At 44.7% G+C, this 21,192-nt stretch overlaps 1 protein-coding gene across 8 annotated transcripts in view; it reads left to right on the top strand.

Annotated features, from left to right (window-relative positions):
* Positions 1-20,514, top strand: part of VPS13B (vacuolar protein sorting 13 homolog B) — a 915,182-nt gene extending 894,668 nt beyond the window's left edge. For 4 of the 8 annotated variants that reach the window (XM_049854593.1, XM_049854590.1, XM_049854591.1 and 1 more), the window contains exons 57-62: positions 2,676-2,852; positions 4,831-5,001; positions 11,839-12,015; positions 14,278-14,380; positions 15,021-15,270; positions 19,077-20,509. In XM_049854593.1, the coding sequence (XP_049710550.1) occupies positions 2,676-2,852; positions 4,831-5,001; positions 11,839-12,015; positions 14,278-14,380; positions 15,021-15,270; positions 19,077-19,325 (1,127 nt within the window). In that variant the 3' untranslated portion in view covers positions 19,326-20,509. Of the gene's footprint in view, positions 1-2,675; positions 2,853-4,830; positions 5,002-11,838; positions 12,016-14,277; positions 14,381-15,020; positions 15,271-19,076 lie in introns of all 8 variants that reach the window. The other 4 variants (XM_049854597.1, XM_049854595.1, XM_049854594.1 and 1 more) reach the window with 4 other exon arrangements.
* The last annotated feature ends 678 nt before the right edge of the window (positions 20,515-21,192 follow it).

The raw sequence follows: 21,192 nt of genomic DNA, 5'->3' as shown, positions 1-21,192 counted from the left end.
AGCCTGCCAGTCTTACTTTTCCGAGGTCACAAAGAAGAGGACCTCGTTCTACCCGCTTTGTAGCGTTGCGTCTGATGGATGCAGTCCCATCTAAGATTAATATTGTGGCAGTGTTATTGCCATCTTGTTAAGATTAGATTTTTCTCCTCAATGAAAATTCATAGAGTTAATAGGTCTGCCAGAACTCTTAAACTGAAAATGACAAGATCAGGGGAGGGCCCTGCCAGACTTGTTTTGATAGCTTGCACAACAGTGAAGAAAGCATTTCCCTCTTGCTAAGAAACCATTTAAAAATAAGCAGTTAACATTTCAGACTTAATAGACGCATATATTTATAAACAATTCCAGAAACTTACCCTTCCAGGCAGTTTTGCTTCTAATATGAGGAACAGGAATTAGGTTACCGAGCTCTGATCTGAGTCCTCGGAAGGAATATACCTCCCATCAGTCACCACGTAAACGCCGAGGTGTGGGGGCACCCATCTGTGTAATGAGCTGGCAGAGAAACTCCAGCTTGTGGCACCAAGTAAATGTGTTCCTGTAGCCTGTGTGCTAAAAATGATCTCTCCCTGTTTTATGTTTTTAATGAGCTTTCACAAGAACATTCTGTTTGGATTTTTTGTAATCCACCTAAAAATCCTCTGAGCTGTTGTCCTAACCTCATTATATACTGAGACAAGAAATCCGAACATAGAGGGCCAAGTTTGTAAAGCCTGTTGGGAACTCAGTCACTGAAAACCTATGGACAATCTGAAGAAGATCTGGAAGCAGCAGCAACGAAGATCTGGAGGCAGCAGCGACGGGAGGAGGCCGTAGTGAGCAGGAAGGGCCCCCAGCACTGGGTGAGAGCTGGATGGCCAGGCTGGGTGCTTTCTACTCACACTCAGTGCCCACTGCACTGACTTGGATGGGTCCAGTCAGTGTAGACTGGTCTTTGCTTGGCAACAGCTACTGTCTTGACCTATGTGTGGAATCTTTGGAGAAAAGGGCTTCAGATGTTTCTATACAACCGTCTCCTCCAGGCGGGATGTTACAACAAACCATTCCAGGCTAGAGGGAATCTGCTTCAAGGAGGAATATTCTGCCACCTCCTCTAGGCCTAGTCTTCACAGCCTAGAGGGTGTCACAGAAAGAGGGTGGATGGGCTTTGGAATCAGGTAAGCCTGGGTCGGAAACCCAGCCCATAGTTCTCCCCAGCTGGGAGATTGATGGTGTGAGCAACTGACTTAATCTCTGAGCCTCAGTTCCCTCCTCTCCCTGCCTGTGAGACCATGGAGACAGGGTACTGCCATGTCAGATTCACCTCTGACTCCTGTGCCTGATATACTCGCTGACCCCAAGCAGGGGCTTAGTCATTATTGGCTCACGTAAATTTATTTGAAGGGAGATGATAATATTTCTTTTGTATGCAGTCACTGTGAGAATTGAATGAGTCGAATGCCTGGCACTCATAGGCCTTCCCATTTTTAGTCTTCTCCTTCTGGAAATTATTCCTCCATCGACCTAAACCCTAACGTTGTCATCATAATGTTCCAGAGAAGAGAGAGGGGCTCAAAATTTACAAATGGCCCCCTCTACATGAACAAGGCCTGGGCATCTTTCAGGACCCATGCTTGGCTCTTCTACCCACACCTTCCCAGTCCTCTTGACTGTGGATGTCTGTCACAGGACTGTCCCCCAAGGACCTGCCTGTGAGGGAGGGATGGCTCCCACATGGGTCCTGTCCCCATGACCTCCCCAGAAAAGGCTCTCAGCCACAGCCAGGAAGGTCAATGGATTCCTGGAGGTTGGACTTGCCTTTCAGAATCCCCCTCTCTGTGGCCCTTGGCCCTTGCCTGCACCTCCAATCCTCTGGGCCTGTAGCCCTAGGTCCCCACCCTGGGGAGGAAGGAGAAGGAAAGCCTCTGGGGGTGCTGCACCACAGCCATGTTCCCACAAGGCAATAGATACAGCAGTCAGGCCACTGAGCAGGTCAGCTCCCAGCAAGCCAGACCTTAACTAGAAAATAAGACCCAAAGCTGCCCTCCTGGGATGTTTACAGGAAATGCCCACCCTTGCTAACCTAATCAATATGTCCATGTCACTGATGTTTACCCAACTGAAGCCAGGGTGCAGGGGAGACATTTGGCTGTAGCTCTGCTCCGAAGGGAAGCATTCAGCTTAGTAGGATTGGGAAAGATTAAAAATAACTCCTCCATCCTTGTCAGAAGTTTGCATCGCCTTTGCAACACCCCATCTAGCATGTGGCCTCCTCCCCTGGAGCAGGCACCTCCTCTTCCTCCTGGCAATCCTGGTCCTCTGCCACCCCAGCTAGTTTTCACAGATAACTCTAACAGCAGCAGAAACCTGCAAAGCAGGGAACCCCTGTCCCCAGCCTGCATCCCCCTGCACATGGAGCCCTGTTAGCAGGAATACAGGAAGCTCAGCAAGGAAGTCACATTAAAGCTGTTTGTGAGGCTGCCAAAAGGATCACTTTGATTTATAAAGTATGAAAGCTTGCCATTTATGAATTCACAGGGAATGGGTTATTTCCCATATTTTGCTCCAAAGAAGCTTATTACATTCTCAATTCTAGTGTGAAAAATGAATTGCACAGAAAATGGGTCACTTTTTCACAAATGTTGAAAGTGCTGCATTTAAGGTTTCAGTAACCCTTTCGCTTTGGGCCATTGCAGGCTGGGTGGTTGGATCTTTGGAAATCCTCGGCAGCCCGGCGAGTTTGGTGAGAAGCATAGGGAACGGGATTGCCGACTTCTTCAGGCTTCCGTATGAGGGGCTGACCCGTGGCCCCGGTGCCTTTGTAAGTGGAGTTTCCAGAGGAACGACGTCATTTGTAAAGCACATCTCCAAAGGTAGCTGTTTTGGTTCCTTGTAATAATGCCTTATTTTTACTCCTTCCCAGATTTTTTTTTTTTTAGGGATGTGTTAAAGTTTTAAATGCATTCAGGTTGCTTCTAGCTTTGTTTGGCTTGTTAGCTTGCAGTGAAATGTTGGATTTGTAACAAAGCTCATATATAAGGTCTTATGTTTTAAACAGGTCACTACTTGCCTGTAGTGTGTAAAAATGTTTCAGAAACTTCAGAATTTTAAACCTCCCATTGGGAAAACAAGGATTGGCTCCACTGTTATTCCATGTGATAAATACAGAAATATTAAAGGTGTTCAAGACTTCTGCTAAACATCAGAAATCCTACACTGTGTTGCCTCATCATATATTTTTTTAATGTAGATACAGTTGTCATAACTTTTGTAAGGATATGGATACATTTTGACATGAAAGCAGATTTGGAGGTAAAGCAGCCAGCCTTCCTTTAGCACAACACGTGAACAGTGCCATCTTGTGGCCCAGATGTGTCATCAGAAACAGAGGCCGGTTGCTCAGAGCTGCAGCCGGAGAACCAGGCTTCCCAAAAGAAGGGGAACATGTTTGTTTTATCCATGTGTTTGCAGATAATATTTTGGTCAGGCTGGCAGTGCCTCGGGAACTGACAAGTTGGCAATGGCCCATCTGAGCATCTAAGGCCCCTTCTTAGCAGGAGGCAGGGAAAACAGGGCAAAGGGCTTTTCTCCATGAGAGGCATTTTACTGTAGACAGTGCTGCAGCTCTCTTATGTGTGGGCAGGTTGTAGAAGTCTCTAGAAGGCCTCAGTAGAAGACTTGAGCTTGAAATATGAGAATCCATGATCCATAAATTTCATGGACAGACAATGAAAAGGACCAGCCCCTGAATCATCCCAGAGGCCTGGGAGCAGATGAGTCACTGTGGATTTCTCCATGTTCTTGACGTTTGAATCTTTGTGGTTCTGTTGTTTTTATTTGAAAATAAGACAACCAGCACCCGCTAAATTGACCTTAACTTCAGTGATAATTTTAGCTTACTGACTCACTGAATGTTTTTTACACTTGTTCTCTCCTCTTAGCAAAGTCTGTTGGTTTGTTGGTGTCTGTGTGTACCTACATTCATGGTTTTTTGTTGTTGTTTTTTTTTTTTTTCCTTTTTTTCAGATCACCGGTAAAAGTGCAGCTGCAAAAATGACATCTGCCATTTTCTTCTTGAAATTAGGTGTCCCATAACATGAGTTACTTTGTTAAATTTGGGACGTGTCCATGGATGCCTTTTGAATTTGTTCACTGAGATACATGCAGACTTGCTAGAGGGAAATACAACTTTTTTGAGCAAGATGCTAAAACAACCTTTCTTAGGAAAACCAAGCAAAATCATTGCTTTGAAGTGATTTCCTCCCTTTATTGCCCTTGCTTTTTTCAGTTAACAGCCAGAATATCAAAATTGCACATATCCTCTGTGGCAAAATAATTATTTCCTCAGAATGTCAAATGATACAGTTTAGTGTCTCCCTTTATTATAACTGAAGTAATAAGGAAGGAAATTTTTTATTTCTAAAGTAGAAACATTTCTTTACAATTTGTCTAAAATTCAGCAACATAACCTCTAAAATTAGAGTAGGCAAGTTTTAAACCTTCAAAGCTGGGCCTCTGTGAGGACTTCAGAACTGTTTTGACCAAGCCGTGACAATTAAATGATAGTGAATGATAATTTTATCTGAAACTCTGGGCTTTTTCTGTTAGCAGAGCTTCTGATCTTACCACTTTGAAGAGTGCCATCACTTTCACAAGTGTTCATCAGCACCTCATTTTCTTAAGGTGATTGTTTGAAATTGCCCAGAAGGAGCAAACATTTCTTGCCACCCGGGCATGTCCAGGAAAGACAGCAGTGCTCTCAGCTGCCTCCCCGCTACCACCCTCCAGGGCCCGCCCCTCTGGGGTCCATCTTGTGACCAGGAGGCCAACCTGTGTGTTTTGTGCCCTCAGGTACCCTCACATCCATCACCAACCTGGCCACGAGCCTGGCCCGGAACATGGACCGACTCTCACTGGATGAGGAGCACTACAACCGGCAGGAGGAGTGGCGGCGGCAACTCCCCGAGAGCCTGGGCGAGGGGCTCCGACAAGGCCTGTCCCGGCTGGGCATCAGCCTTCTCGGTAAGGGGCCACTGGGAACACACTACTCATGTCTGTCAGCACTCGGGCTCTACAGGGGATTTGTCAAATTCCCATTCGCCCTGGGGATGGTTGTGAAGTTTACATCCTTCCAGCAGACAAAGGTGAGGCTCAGAGAGGACAAGGCACTCACTCCGGTGCCTACCAGCGAGACCCTCATTTCCAGCCCCACCCTGCGGCTACGGAAACCCGTGTGCTCTGCCTTCTGCCTTCCTCTGCCTCTGGCAGGAACATATCTCTGGCCTCAGTGTGGCTCTCCAAAGGAAAAAATAATTCCATGAGAGGCCCCCAAGTGTGGTGGTGGACAAAAGGACAGTGGCATACAGCTGTTAGCTTTTTAAAGTGAGTACCAGGCAGCCCTTCTGAAGCTCTGGCACCTTCGCTACTATAGATACTGAGATGCTTGCTTTTGTTAGAGAAGCACTTGAGCAACGTGCAAATGCCATGTAGACTTCAGTGAGAAGCCTGCTTTTTCCTTTCATATGTTTTTGAAACGTGCTGGATCAGCCTGACTCAGAGTAATTATTGTTTGTCAACCGGCCAAGATAGTATACTTAGAGGTGCAGATTGCTATGGATATTTCAAAATATTACAAATGTTTGAAAATAAGTTGCTTTGGGAAGATCTATAAAAAGGACTCCTTGGAGCTGAAATTTCACAGAGGTGAATTTTCAAGGGTATTTTTTGTTTATTTGTTTGCAAAGGAACTTAAAACTGTATTGCTTGGCAACCTGCCTGCGAGTATCTGAAGGAGTATGCAGCTCGCAGAGATCAAAGTGGCCAAAAGCAGCTCCGAGCAAAGGTTAGAAAAGATGAGCTTGAAAGGACTTGTCCTCTCTCCAATCTTCAATTCTCTACACAACTCCTCAACTTGCAACCGCAGCCCAGCTGAGGCTCTGGGAGGAAGTAGTAAAATGTTACAAGTTCAGGTTAAGTTACTGGAAATTATTTAAGAAAGAACATTCTGGTGGGGGGGTGGGGGGAGTCACTGTCATTTGATAATGCCCGGAAACGGGAAGCTAATGACCTGGGGTGAAAATCCTGGGTGAAGGAGCAGTCTCCTTGCTTGACTCGGTCACCCCGAAGGCAGCAGTGGCTGCTTTGAGGCCAGTGTGTGGTGGAAGGATCATAGTCCTCAGGAGCCAGCAGCCCCTGTTCCAATGCCCAAGTCCTTTTTTTGTGACTTCGAACAAGTTCTTCTCTGAGCCTGAGGTTCTCGTTTTTTATGTGGGGCTGGCGTATACCATGATTAGAAATAAGGGCGGTCGTGTGCAAGGCAATGAGTTAGTGTTTGGTAAACAGCACCATCGTTTGTGCATTATGGTAGCAAAGGAACTCTAAGAGTTACCTGGTTTCAAAGAGTGTCCCTGGAAATAGACATTTGAACAGTTTTGCTTTAGTTCTGGTTCGATGGATTAAGTTGTTGTAGCCAGAAGAAGTGACAGTGAGGTTATCTTGGGGACCTCAAGGTCATCGTTTTAGGATTTTGGGACCTTTTACGCTAGGTAAGAATTGTAGGGTTAAGCACCCTCTGCTCTGACATGAGAGCTTCTTCCCTCCATCAAACTCTTCTGGGCACTTACAGGTGAGCAGAAAGGGAAGAGCTGGGCTGGATGGCAGTGGCCCTCTCCACCCCTGACTCCTGTCTAGCCTGAAGTTCCTATTCTCTCCCACCTACAGCAGCCCACACCCCCTACCCAGTTTCTACTGTATAGACTTGGGCCTGGTGGTAGCAATCAGTTACATGAGTAGCCATGAATCTGTCATTATGATGTCAGGCCTCTGGGCGCGTGACTCCTAAAGCTTTAATCTTTGCTGTAGTCATTGTGTCTTGTGCATCCTTACCCATGCACAGGAATCATTTGGTCTCCCCATGGAAACTGCAGCGGGCTCTTCGGATCTTTGCATCTCTGGGAATGTATGAAAACCTGTGAGTTCTGGGGGTGAAGTAAACGCCTCCCCTGTGTATACTGATTGGACCTGCAAATACTGGGCCTTGACCCAGAGCCCAGGGGACTCCATTCCTAATGTAGGACATCCTCTGAGCAGCATGCCCATTTCCGGACTCCTAAGAGATTTTTTTTTTTAAGAGATTTTAGTTCAGAGTAGGTATCTCAAGCTTAGCCCAAACCAGCTTCCTTTCCTCTAAAGGAGGAGAACATGTTCATTTTATCCATGGGTTGCAGATGATGACTAGGAGTTCGAGAGCCTGTCTGTATTCCACATAACCTCTGGGTTACTTCAAAACATCTGACCCTAGACCTACGTGATGTGTGGCAGGAAGAAGAGAAGGAGAGTAGGACCAGCTGAGCACCCTCCCCTTGAAAATTATAGATTTTTGCCCATTTAATCTACCCCCAGAAATACTGTTTAAAATTGCTGTGTGCAATTAAATGCCTAGTTGAAGTTAGAGCTATTATCCTACAGTAGTTTGAAACCCATAGGAATTCTAGTCGTTCAATTTCTTCCTTTACGAGCTAGAAACGTTAAGGGCTCAGTTGATAAAAATACATTAAAGAACACTTTACAATTGGCACTTCCACATGTGCCATTTTCATTTGATCTTCACAACAGTAGGCATGGATGAGGGAAGGTCATTTCCCCAGGTCAGACCTCTAGCAGATGAGGAAGTGAGGGACTAGAACCTAGGCCTGTCCATTGTGTCGCCTATCCTGGAGGGCCCCGGGCCTGGAAACAGGTTGGGGGGAGACTGGACAATTGAAATTCCCAGGGTAGAAAAAACACATTTCCCCCAACTGTCTGGGTTTGGTGGGTCCTCTAGTCTCTGCTTCACCCTCAGAGGATACTGTGGAGTGTCATGAGGCACTTGAAAATCAACAGAAGTCCTTAGTTGCTGTGCCCAGCCACACTGCCCGCAGATCGGTGAGAGAAAGTGCCAGCTCGGAGAGAGATGCCGCCAAGGCTTCTGGATGAGCTCCACAAGTTTTCCAAAAGCAATGGCTTTTGGAAAAGCTCCGTTTAGCCTGCAGAATTGGCACTAAGCTCGTCCACATTTACCAGATCCGCTCCTCAAACACCCACACTATGCCCGGGAGCTGGAGCTAAGAGAGGATGTGCAGCTCCGTGTCACAGTTCACACTCCACATTCACTCCTAAACATGCCTTCTTCTCATGAAAACCGAGGGCAGACTGCCACAAACTGCTGTTCTGACCCACTCTTATTTTGGGCCTCCATCTGATTTTTATGAAGCATTGCTAACGTTCCCAGAAGCCATGCCTCTCCGTGTCTTCGAGCCACTCTTAGGTATGCCATTTGGAATCCCAACAACATTGGCCTCTACCAGGTGGATCAGGAAGATTTCCCTCAGAGTAACTGAAGAGTTGTGCACAGCAAGAGACAGTATAGTCCCTCTGCTGCCACCATCTGCCATGAGCTGACTTGTTCACAGTTATTAGGGAATCTAGGGATAACAGAGACAGACCTTAGTGCTTCCTGCTCAGTTTGCTGGTCTTTCCTAGTCAAAAAAAGACAGCCTGAAGCTAGAATGCCTAATATACACTGTGGGTCTCCTTTGTCTCAGGAACGGTAAGCTGTAGCTTGGTGTCTCAGCTTAGGCCTGTGCCTCTGCTACTGTGTCAAAAAAAAGTGCCCAAAATAAAGCCACATCCTTCTGCAAAAGCTTACAAAGCAGACACTGAAGTAGAGGCTTTCACAGACCGGAGACCAAGTGTTTGTTGCCTGAGGCCGGGGAGCAGGTCACAGGAAAGGTGAGGGAGAGCCTTTTTATTTCTCTTGCTTCACAAAGATAACCCTCCCCCTAAAATTAAAGGGTACCCAAGGAAACACCTCCCCTATTTCTCCGTTTCCCACAGAGTCCAGTAAGAACCCAACCCGAGACTCCCTCTTCCCTCCTGGCCCCTGTTACATCACATCACAGCCGCCTCCATGTGGCCGCCCACCCTGTGGGCCCAATGCCAAGAGACAAGTTTAGGGGATCCATTTACACTACTTAAAGCCTTAGAGCAGAGTTTGCGAATATGACAGTAAATAATTTACCAGTTGTAGGATTTAGCCGGATTATACTCAATAAGAAAACCTTGTAAAGTCCTAAGAGAAGCAGCCTCTCTTAGGGCAGGGTTGAAGAGACCATGAAACTGTGGCTGGTCTGTCATGGCCCCTGTGGTCTCCAGGTCGTTAGCACAAAGAGGCAGAGAGCTGCACCTGGTGAGCAGTGAGGTGTTGGTGTGTGTGATGAGACCACCTTCCCCCTTGAGGGCCTGGTGCTGAGCTGAGGTCATATGATCCAGCAGCGCCTCAAACTCACAGAATCTAACACTTTGTCATAGGTTCGGGCTTTCCACTTTTCTCGCTGCCCAGATAGTTTACCTGTCAAAGCCACAATAACTAGAGCCTTCACTGTGGCCAGTGGCTGGAGAAAGCAGATCAAACGGGAGTCTCACTGTAGATACCTCTTTGTATTTAAGGCAGATAGACGTTCGAGCTCTTTTCAGGTAATCTGGTCAAGACTGTGTTCTTTCTACAGGTTAACCCTGTCGCATTAAGGAGAAATGGGAGATTCCAAATGAAGTAACTGCCCCCCCACCCCCGCCGCGACTCATTTTTTAAGGACCTCTGGTGGCGCAGTGGTTAAGCTCTCAGCTGCTAACCAAAAGGTCAGCAGTTTGAACCCACCAGCCACCCCACAGGAGAAAGATGTGGCATTCTGCTTCCACAAAGATTTACAGCCTTGGAGACCCTATGGGGCAGTTCTCCGCTGACCTACAGGGTCACTATGAGTTGGAATTGATGGCAGTGGGTTTGGTTTTGGGTTTTGGAACTCATTTTCAGTAGTCTTATGGAAAGCTACATTTGAGCAAAGACATTTCTATCATAAATACAAGTGATTTATTGCTAAATTTGTAATTATTTACTTCAGCTGCTTTCTTACTCTTAAGCATCTCTTTCTTGAAAGAAACCAGATAATGAAATCACAAAAACTATGATTTGATACTGCTCATTCTGAACTATCTGCTATGAAAAGATTTGAAGGCCCCAGTTCCCGCTTCCCACTCACTGATGGTGAATTCCTTTCCCCTGTGGTGGGTTTGGTTGATACTCCCCAGCCGCTGTGACCCCTGATCTCACAGCTGGAGAACAGAGCATCTGATTCCTTAGACTCTGACCAAGTGAAGAGGGCTCCGAGCTAGAGTTGCCAGGACTGGGTGTCCGGAGCCAAGATTGTGATCCCTCAGCCCATGACAGCCATCTCATTTCTTTAGAAGGTTTGAGACAAATTGGTCGAGGCTGGGAAACAGACCCGTTGCCTCAGGTCATTATTAATCTACCCATGAGTAAACTTACATGATTCTGTCAAAACCTAGAGGAATGGAATCTTCAGGGGAGAGCATTCCCTTTACAATTGACCTGAAAGAACTGGCCTTTTGTTTTATTGGACTTTGTTCAATGGAATATTGCTTTGAAATTAGCAGGTCACTAACTGAGACCTGGAAATCTCCGTTTACCCAAGAGATTTTGAATGAGTGGCATTTAGAGTAATGGCATTTGACATACACTAAAACTTCTACTAGGGGGACTGTGCATTTTTATTGATCCTAGCAACTTTGGTTGAAACCAGAATTTCATCAAGAGCTATAATGAAATTTTCCCTCTTACTGGGTTAGATAGGGGAGTCCTGGTGGCACAGTGGTTAAGCGCTTACCTGCTAACCAAAAGGTTGACTGTTCGAGCCCACCAGCCGCTCCTCGGGAGAAAGATGTGGCAGCCTGCTTCGGTAAAGATTTATCAGCCTTGGAAACCTATAAGGCAGTTCTACTCTGTCCTGTAGGGTCACGCTGAGTTGGAATCTACTCAACAACAACAGGTATGGGCTTGAGGCCCCTCCGCTCCATTCTTTACTAGATCTCATCATTGGCCCCTCAAGTCAGAGATCACTTGTAATCACCTTCTTGTTCAGTCTGTGGTTTCTTATGCTGCCTTATGGTAAAACTGAGAGCAGGGTTTTTGTAGCTAAAGTGAAGAGTAAGTGGCCAAACCTTAGCTGAAGTGAGAGAAGGAAGTTTTTCCAAGACTGGCAGATCTTCTCTGCAGTCTTATAAACAGGAGAAGTGACTAGCTTGGTGGTTAAGAGCATAGGCTGTGACTCAGACTCCTTACATTCAAATCCTTGCTCTTGCACTTAACAACTGTGTGACCTTGGGAGAAACTCCTTAACCTCTCTGTGCGTCCATATCTTTCTTTAGAAAAGAGGATAAGAACAGTGTATAGCTCCTAGGATTATAACAAGTATTAAATGATTTCATATCGATAAAGCTCTTAATATAGTCCCTGGGACACTCAAAATATATTACCTCTAATAGAATAATTAAAAAAAAAAACATACCACTAATTGTCTAGTTATAAAGTGAGAACACAGTAAGGGGTTGACCCTTTCCAGTTTTTGTCTTCGCACTGATTCTGTGAAGCTGATTAGGTGTCTGAGCAGTCCCCCTCCTCCTAGGGACTTGTGAGCTTCCTCCCCAGACTGTGTTGCCTGACTTGTGGATGAAGGCATGTGGTTGACACTTTGAAGAGTCGGGTATGTTTGTTAAATTCCAAATTAAAGTTCACAGAGCCTGACTGTGGTGGCCAAACCCAGTCCGACCATTGTTTTGATGACAATAATAAATGTCTAACTTAAACAGAGCCCTCAATGTGCTTAATTGGTAAATAAATGTAAAGAACTGTATGTATAATGAGAGTGGGTTCTCATTTTCAGTCCAAATAAAACTGTGTTCCAGATTGAAAATTTTCATGTTCTGAGGATTTTAAGTCCTTAATGGGGGCTTTTGTTGTTTCAGGTGCAATTGCTGGTATAGTCGATCAGCCAATGCAGAACTTCCAGAAAACATCGGAGACTCAGGCTTCGGCAGGACACAAGGCCAAGGGTGTTATCTCCGGTGTGGGGAAAGGAATCATGGGGGTGTTCACAAAGCCCATTGGAGGAGCTGCTGAGCTTGTGTCGCAGACTGGCTACGGTAAGCTGGTGGGAAACAAGTCAGGGCAATTCAGACTCAGCCAACTACTTTGTATTGTATTGTATTGTACCCAAGTGTGCCCTAAGATAAACATGGTAGAGGAGTGAAAAATAAGATAAACAGTAACTATCTTTCTCACCTCCTTATGCTTCTTTACACAAAGAACAGAACTATACTATTAATTAAAATAATAAAGTTGTAGAACCAGGGAATCAATTAGTAATTTCCATATATGTATACTAGAGAATCTTTTTGTAGTACATTTAATAAAATAGACTTTGATGAAAAGTAATCAGTTAAGTTTGAGTGTTTTTTGCAGCACAGAAGAGAGTTATTTTTCTAATGAGAAATCTGGATGGTAAGTTACAAGGCAGGGAGACCCCTTTATAGCGTGGGCGTGTATGTGTACGCATGCACGTACTCACGCAGACAGTTCTTGGCATTCCTTGGCTTATAGCTGCCTCGCTCCAATCTCTGCCTCTGAGGTCATATGGCCTTCTTATAAGGCCATCAGTCATTAGATTTAGGACCCACCCTAATTCATCTGACCTCATCTTAACTAATTACATCTACAAAAACCCTATTTCCAAATAAGGTCACATTCTGAGGTTCCGGGTGGACGTGAATTTTGGGGGGAACACCGTTCAGCCCAGTACAGCTGCTTTTCTCACCTGCAGACTCCATCTTGCTCCTTGTGGCCAGGCCAAGTCTCCTGGCCAATGGAAGCAGTGGCACATGGCCTGCAAATAAAATCCTTTGACCAGACAGCTGTGGAGAACTTGGGCTGTGGCAGTACTTACACTTGGGGTCTCCCCAGGGGACTGTCCCTATGCATGTGGGTGCACACCTGAGAAATGGGGTATGTGAGAGAAAGCATCTCCTCCCATGCTTCTTTTCTAGCATTCTTGGCAGAGCACATTAACAGTAACATTTAATAAGCCCCTGACTGTAATTGTTACCATTTTACCTAAAATTGGCTGCATTGTTTTCGTCCTGAAGCAGGCTGTTTAGCTACTATAACAACCTACAAGAGGGTTCTCCGGTTGTCAGGCTCCTGAGCACTGTGCCGTCTGCAGCTGGCTGTCAAGTCTGCAGGATGACCTCCCTGCTGCATCCTGTTCCTCAACAGATCTGAAGAGGCAGCCAGATCAGGGCATAAAAAGTGTCTGAGAGGAAGGGAGCTGGCCTCTGAATGCCCACTTTAGGCAACCATCCAGAAAGGATCCTTTAAGAGACCACACAGACCTCTCTGCTCTTCCCCTCCCTGCCTCCCCCTTTATTTCTGCCTCTCTCCTGTGACATTTTCACTCACAGGGAAACTGACAAGAATTGCTGCAACTTACACATGGGAAAAGCTAAACTCTTGTTCATCAAATACTTACACATTAATAAAAACAGTATTTCTTTTGCTATAGACTCCAGTGAGGTAAACTCCTACTTCACAAATTCTTTTGGTTTTGACAGTGCCATTTTCCCTCCCCGTGTGTTTCCCAGGGCTGAGGACTCTCCTTTATGTAAGAGCATCTCAAACAGCCTCACATGGCCTTTTTGGTTTCCATCATTCTTGTAAAACTTTTATTATAGCACTGAAGATTTTACAAACCACTAACTTTTAGTCTAATGACTGTGCCTCATTTATAAACATTTATAAGCCCTCAGAAAGCACACACACTGTACCATCTTTGGTTCAGGAGTCTCTCTGGAGGCCTGTGTGGCTGCTGCTCGCTGCCCTCATTTGATGCTGGCACCGGGGAGAGGGCTCATAAATGTATATGGATTCGTGTTTAACAGCTGGATTAAGTCACTTAACATGTAAATACTGTATTTAGGCAAACTGTGCGCCTTTGTGTGTACCTATGTGTGCGTTGTTTTTTATTGTTTGACCAGTCATAGCACAGATGGGGAAGTATTTTAGTATGAAACAGGAAAGTATAACAATTCTTTTTTGACACATAAATTGTAAATGATGTGTAAGACATTGCTTTACATTAATTACTCTCAGGAATATTCTGCTTTCTCTAATTGGTAGTCTATTCTTGGACTACAGCATATTCATATTTTAGTTTGTAGCTAATGTTAAGATCCTCGAGGTTAAGTGCACTATAACATTTAATGATTCTCCATGCACTTGCTTCCAAAAATGTGACATCATTTTGGATCTGTTAACATTTTATGGATGGTTATAAGCAGATGATATCACTATAGCATGGAACTGTCTTCCAGAAAACAACTAGTAAAACTCCCTCACTTCTCTTACCACAGGTATTTTACACGGAGCTGGACTTTCTCAGCTTCCCAAACAGCGTTATCAGCCAAACGATCTACACGCGGACAAGGCTCCAAATGGCCATGTCAAATACGTCTGGTAAAATTATTTAGACACTTGCTAAGTTTTACATCCACATTGTATATTAGTAGGTCCTGGCTTGCTGTCAAGCTAATGGGCCATACTTCCAGGAGAACCCAGGAGGAACAGCCATTTTGGCACCTCAGAGAGCCAGGAAGAGGCTGCTGTTCCCAGATTTGGAGCTGCTGGAGAACCCTGCCCCATCTTTACCATCAGGCAGAGGGTGCACACCAGCAGAGAACCCAGCCTGTGAGCAGGCCCGAGATTGTCTACGGAACCACTGTTCTAATTTGTTGTTGTTAGTTGTCACCAAGCTGGCTCTGACTCATAGCAACCTTATGTGTCACAGAACATAAATGTTGCCTGGTCCAGTGCGAATGTTCTAATTAGGGGTGACATTTCTAATGAAAGGGGGCTAACCTGAGCAGAGGAAAATCTTTGTCCCTAGGAGAAGCAGGTTCTGTGGATGAGAATCTGTTTGAGAATTAAAGGGAAAATTACATTTCAAGCTAAAATTAATAATCAGGTTGATGAGGGCCCTTTGCCCTTGGGAACTGTGTGTGGAGCTGCCCCAGCCCTTGGGACAAACAGCAAGTACTGGTAAGTGAGCTGTCCTTTCGAAGCCGGCCTCACTTACCACTTTTCTTCACTGAAACAGGAAAATGCTCCAGTCTCTGGGCAGACCAGAAGTCCACATGGCCCTGGATGTGGTTCTGGTGAGAGGCTCAGGCCAGGAGCATGAAGGGTGCTTGCTGCTGACGTCAGAAGTGCTCTTTGTGGTGAGCATCAGTGAGGACACACAGCAGCAGGCCTTCCCCATCACAGAGATCGACTGTACACTGGACAGCAAGCAGAAGAACCTGCTCATTGTGCAGCTCAAACAGCCAAGAGTAGCCTGTGACGTGGAGGTACATTTCAGAAAACAGAGTGGCCAGGGCTAGCTGCCAGCGAGGTCAAGCCATGGGCTAAATCACTGTTACCCAGAGCATTCATGAGCCCAAAGAGACCAAGAAAGCTGCAAGGCAGAGGAAGGTGGTAGAGGAGAGGGGCCATTGTAGAGGGTGTTGGGAAGCCCCCACCCAGTGCACATCTGAGCCTTTCACAGGAGCCAGCAGCAGGCTAGGTGGACTTAACAGCCTGAGGCTTAGCCGCCATGTGATCTGATTGCGCTGGGCTAGAGTACTGGCGTAGATAGGATGATGGCGTTCTAAAATGAGGTTGGATGGGGAGGTCCAGGATCAATCAGGGCAGCAATTTCAGGCAGTTACTCCCAAAGCAGGTCTCCTGGTCTGAATGTCTGAACTCTATAAAGCAGGTCCCAGTTGAAATGTAGTCTAGAAGTGGCTACAACAGGTCTGTGTTTACAACAGAGGACTACTGAAGAATGAGGGGGCGTCACGAAGTGAAACAAGGCATGGCCAACAGGCCAGATGTTTACAAGCTCACAAACCAGAGGGGTTTAACTCCCTCCCTCAATCCCAACTTCCAACCTGAGACCTCAGGGGTCAAAATCTTGTAAACAGGTATCTTTCCCGTTCACAGCACTTTATTCTGTGTGGCTCGGTGCCCCGTTGCCCATGGGAAAAGGTACCACAGGTACGTCCTGGGGATGTTGCTTAGGCTCCTGGGGCAGTCCTCTAGCCCCACAGTTCAAGATGTGGGCTGCTGGCTCCTAGCTCCTGGCCAGATATAAGCTGATATGAAATGGGTGTTCAGGTGGTGCATATAGATGCTCAGAAGCACTGACCAGAGCGGCCCCAATTCTGCATCCCAGCCTGGGGTGGGCAGGTTCACCCACTGGAAAGCTGCTCTCTGCCCCAACCTCCCAGCTGATTGCCTGATCCACAGGGCCCCAAGAGCTGACCTATGAAACACACATCTTTTTCTAAACAACACAGGGGAGGGGGCATCACTGGCAAGCTGAGCCTGCTGGTCCTAATCGAGGACTGAGTGACCCCAGCAAAAGACAGCAAACTTGCTTCTAGCAAGTTCTGCCTAATTCCTTCTTTCATTATTTTCTTCCTGGTATGGGAGCCTGCGTCTCCCTCACACCACTATTTGGGTAAAATTATCTGAGAAGATGGAAGGCAGCCAACCACAACAACTCTGAGATTTCTCTAGTTTCTTGGATCATAATCAGTCAGGCTTTCAGCCGGGGCTTGGCATCAAGACTACATTGCTGCTTCGAGTTGATGACTTTCTGGGAATAAACAGAGGTCAGATGTCCAGGCTGACTTTATTAGATCTGCCAAAATCTCCTGATCCAGTTGACAATAAAGCAGCGGTGATCTGGCTACAGGATTTGGCAGGAGATAGTATCATTATCTTCAAGTCCTGAGTCCTTAACAAGAAACCTCCATGGCTCTAAGGGATATCTGTGGCCGTCATTATTCCTTTGCTGCTTGGGAAATATTTCAGATCTTGAACTGCTGGGACCAAAGACTCATCTTCTGCTGTTAAACGGTCTCTCCTGTCTTCAGGCGTGATCCTTCTCTCTTTTGCTTTTGAGGGTCCTGTGGGGAATTATCATAGCTGGAGGGGAACAGACCCCAGTTTCTCTAGGGGTTACTGAGATGATAGCTGGAGCCACCACTGCTAGAAGTCACCAAGGCTGAAACTGTGGACTCACTATGACTTAAGAATCAGCACTGAAGCTCTGGACACCGTGCTTGACACTGGTTTCCATGGTGTCTAGGGATAAAAGTGGGTTGGGATTAAGGCACAAATAAAAGAGGCAGCAAAGGATGACTGAGCAGGAATACAGCAAAGCAAGTGACAAGCACTGAGTTCCACACAGCAATGGACAGAACAGAGTGGCTATCCAGTGTCTTCAGCTCCACTTTCTGCTTCCTAGCTCTAGTTCACTTTCTCCCCTCAAGTCCTTATTAGAAAGTTACCCTGCTAATCCTGTCCATAGCCTTAACTTCTCTACCCACCCAGAGGAAAACCCAAGCTGCAGAACAAAAGGCTCATTTGTTTCCTGTTTGAGATAGTAAACCCTTAAGGAGTGATGGAATCAGCGTATTTTAGAATAGGCAGGGGAAGGGCATGCTTCACAAGCAGCACTTCTGAGCGGCTTGTCCTCAGTCACAGTACTTGTGTCCATGTCATCCAGAGAGAAAGCCTGGTTAAGAAGCCTACCTGCTGTGGCCCACTGAAAGCTAAGAGCAGTATTTTAAGATCTTTACGTAAAATGGCTCTTCTGGTTATTGCTTTTGATGCTAGGGAACATAGCTTCTTTGAATTTTGGAAAGAATTAATTTGTAGATGACATCATTCAGTATATTCAAATATGGTAAGATTCAGATTTTTTTTCTTTAATCAGCATTTGCTTTTCTTGGTCAAATGCAGCCATTTTTAGGGTAATAATTACTTAATACGCCTGGCACAGTATTGAAATCCCTTATGAAAGGTTCAGAATGAGTCAGGAAGGTCAATTTATTCCTTGGCCAGACTCCTTTCACAACACGGGTTTTCCTGTGCTGCTGTTCAGGAGGAGCAATTAAGACTTTGTGTATTCAGAGCTTTCCAGCTGAATCCTGACCCCATCAAATGATATCATCAGAGCTCTGGCTTTTTGCTGGTGGTGCACAGCTGTCAGTAACTCTTTGGGGGCTTTTATTTTCTTCCCATGCTTAAAATATGAGATGGGAACTCTAACGGCTGCCCTACTTATTTCTATGGCAGTCCCATTTACTCTTACCATCTCACTGGTTTTCTGCAGGCTCTAGACACTTTTGGCTGTGTTGTTTCTTTGCCTTACAGAGACACAAAAATTCTTTACTACTACTTTGAAAACTAAAAAGCCCTCATTAAAATGCTTATAATTCTTCAGTGTGGTCTTGCTAAAGCTCAGTAGGTGAAAACCACTGAAAGGTCAGTGGACACCCTAGATCCTCACAGATCAGTGGCTTATGTTGGAAATGTCCTACTCTACCTGGTGTACACTAGATAGGTACAGAATATCAGGGTGGGAAGAATTTGACTCCAGCTGCCTTTGATGGGTGCTTTCTCAGAAACTCTTGCTTCAGAACTTAAGTACTGTATCTCAGTTCTCCTATTCGAGTTCCACTGATGATGAGCCAGACTTTTATGAACCATAAATGTACTTTGCATCCTCCCTGGACATAAGAATTTCCCCTTGCTCTGCCCAGTTTTTCTATTTTCTCTGGCTTTAAATTCTAGTATTTATAAAAACAGAAAATGTTACAGTTCAAGATGTATTTACTTTTTAATGCTGTGTCCAAAGCCACTGGTTTGAAAGAGTTACTCTTCACTTTTTTTTAATCAGACTGAAGAGGTTCGGGGAAGACAGCCTAACAGTTTTGATTTCATGGTGTTGTTTAATAATTAGATTTAAGCAGAGGAAAGACATTTTTCTCTTACATTCCCGGGTTAATTGGCAAAGAACAGTGACATGTTTTAGTAGATAATGAGGAAAATGCTAAATTGTCAACTTCAACAATGGGAACTTTTATGTAACACCAAATACTTAGTCAAAGGGAAGTTGTCCTATAGCCTTATGCAGAGCTTTTGTTTTACTGTTAAAATTGCAGTGTTATGGTTGCCACATCTCAGGGGGGAAAAGGGAAGCACTGTCTAAAAGGCAACGATGTACAAATGCATCAAGACAAAAGAAAGGAGAGAATTTTCTTATGAAATTCTCATTAAAAGGGTTTGGCAACTCAATAAAATCTTTATTTTTGGATCCCAGGTGGATGGAGCCCGAGAGAGATTGTCAGAGCAACAGTACAACAGACTTGTGGACTACATCACAAAGACATCTTGTCACCTGGCCCCCAGCTGCTCTTCCACGCAAACACCATGCCCTGTGGTACCTGTGGAGCCTCTCCCCTCCCCTCTTAAAACATACCACTATTTGGTTGATCCATATTTTGCTCAGGTCTTCATTAGTAAATTTACTATGGTGAAAAATAAAGCCCTGAGGAAAGGGTTCCCTTGAGTCCCTTCTGAGATGTTTGTCTTCTAAAATTCAGATTCTTACCTTCTCCCTAAAAAGACACTTTAAAATGCAGTAGAAGAATGTCATTTCTTTCACATTTGGGGACAATTAAGTCATATCTGTAAAATATATTTCCTTTTGCTCTATAATGCTATTTACTAAAATTTGCACTATAATTAGGACATTAACTCTGCTCTAAGGCAAAACTGGTCAGGCTCTAGAATGGGAGAGCTAGACTTCAAAGGTCATTCCCACCTCCATCTGTTTTGGGGCAGAGAAACTAATACCCTTGCCTGCAAAGATCTGGATTCTTTAAATGAAATTAAACACGCTTAGGACACTATATGTTAACTTGTTAAATCTGTTACTTGACTGCTGATGCTATTTGTTTAGTAAAAGCTGTTACGTACCGTCTAAAGTGTGCATTTTCTAAAGTTTACAAAAACACTGATGACTGTCCAGGTGCATTTTGGAAAAAATACTGTGTCTTTAGTAGGCAAGTTTAGAGTGAATCTCTTCTAACTACCAAGAGCGCTGGGGTGCTCAGGTGACTTTCTTCAGCTCCATGAACAACACACACTCCCAGCAAGTCCCTGTGGAAGGGGGTTAGCCATTGTGCACTTGAGGGACCCTAGGGTTCACAATGACAACAGCCCATTCACATGGTTTTGTTCAAGACACTAGGTCACCAGACATTACCTTAAATATTCAATGAACAGCCTAATTACATCCAAACTTGGGCCTACGATTTAGTGTCTCAATTGTAGGTGACAAGAAAATGTGACTTCACATGCCCACTGGTCTAACTTAAGTTTCACATGTTGCTGGAAAGCAAGAATGTTATGGACAGTTTGGGCTGAATATGAAAAATGGTTCCTTCATTTGTTGTGTTATAGTAACTTACAAAAGGGACAGTTTCATCAACCTCAAGAGTAACTTTTTAAGAATGTAAATATGTATTAATTCTTGTATCTTTTAAGGTAATTTTGCATACTGCTTCTAAGAATTGTTAAATTGTTACAGAAAATAATTTAAAATAAAAGGTATCCCTGAATTACTGACTGCACATAAATGTCTGTTCCTACCAGGAGCTTCTACCATGCAATTGTTCACTGGTACCTGGGTTTAGTATAGTTCACATCACTAAGACTCAAGAATTCTGCAGATAACATAAAAAGATAGTTTTTGATATCTTAGTAAAGTGACCATTAGTAATTAAACTAGCTTTGGCTAAAATAAACAATTTCTAAAGCTGTATCACTTTGATCACAACAAAAACATAATAATAAAGGTGAAAAAGGTCCTAAGACCTCATAAAAAAAAGCTATACTATTATAGCCATTGGAAACCCTGGTGGCATAGTGGTTAAGTGCTATGGCTGCTAACTAAAGGGTCAGCAGTTCGAATCCGCCACGTGCTCCTTGGAAACTCTATGGGGCAGTTCTACTCTGTCCTATAGGGTCACTATGAGTCGGAATCAACTCGATCGCACTGGGTTTGGTTTTTTTGGTTTTATATAGCCATTAGCAAACTCAATTCCAGGTTATGTAACTAAAAGGACTGCTTTTCTGGATTAGATACATATCTCAAATTTCATATGTATACTGTTAACCTTCGGCAAAGCAATCTTAAATTTCAATTACCTACTTTATCTGTCTGGTGTTAGCAGGGCTACCAAAGAGTGGCAATGAAGACCAAGGACAGGTTTTACTGGAAAGGCTATCTCTGTCCCTTTTTCTATCCAACACAAGACTTAGAGCCCACAGTATAGTTCATCACGTAGACCTCTTAAATCCATGGCTCAGAGTCAAGTAATTGCACCTAGTAGTACCTCAGAGAAAAGGACAAGATGCCACAGCTCTCAAAG

Source organism: Elephas maximus, chromosome 15 (assembly GCF_024166365.1).
Source record: "Elephas maximus indicus isolate mEleMax1 chromosome 15, mEleMax1 primary haplotype, whole genome shotgun sequence".
Taxonomy (NCBI): domain Eukaryota; kingdom Metazoa; phylum Chordata; class Mammalia; order Proboscidea; family Elephantidae; genus Elephas; species Elephas maximus.
Note: the sequence above shows the minus strand (reverse complement) of the source record. Positions and strands in the feature narration are given on the sequence as shown.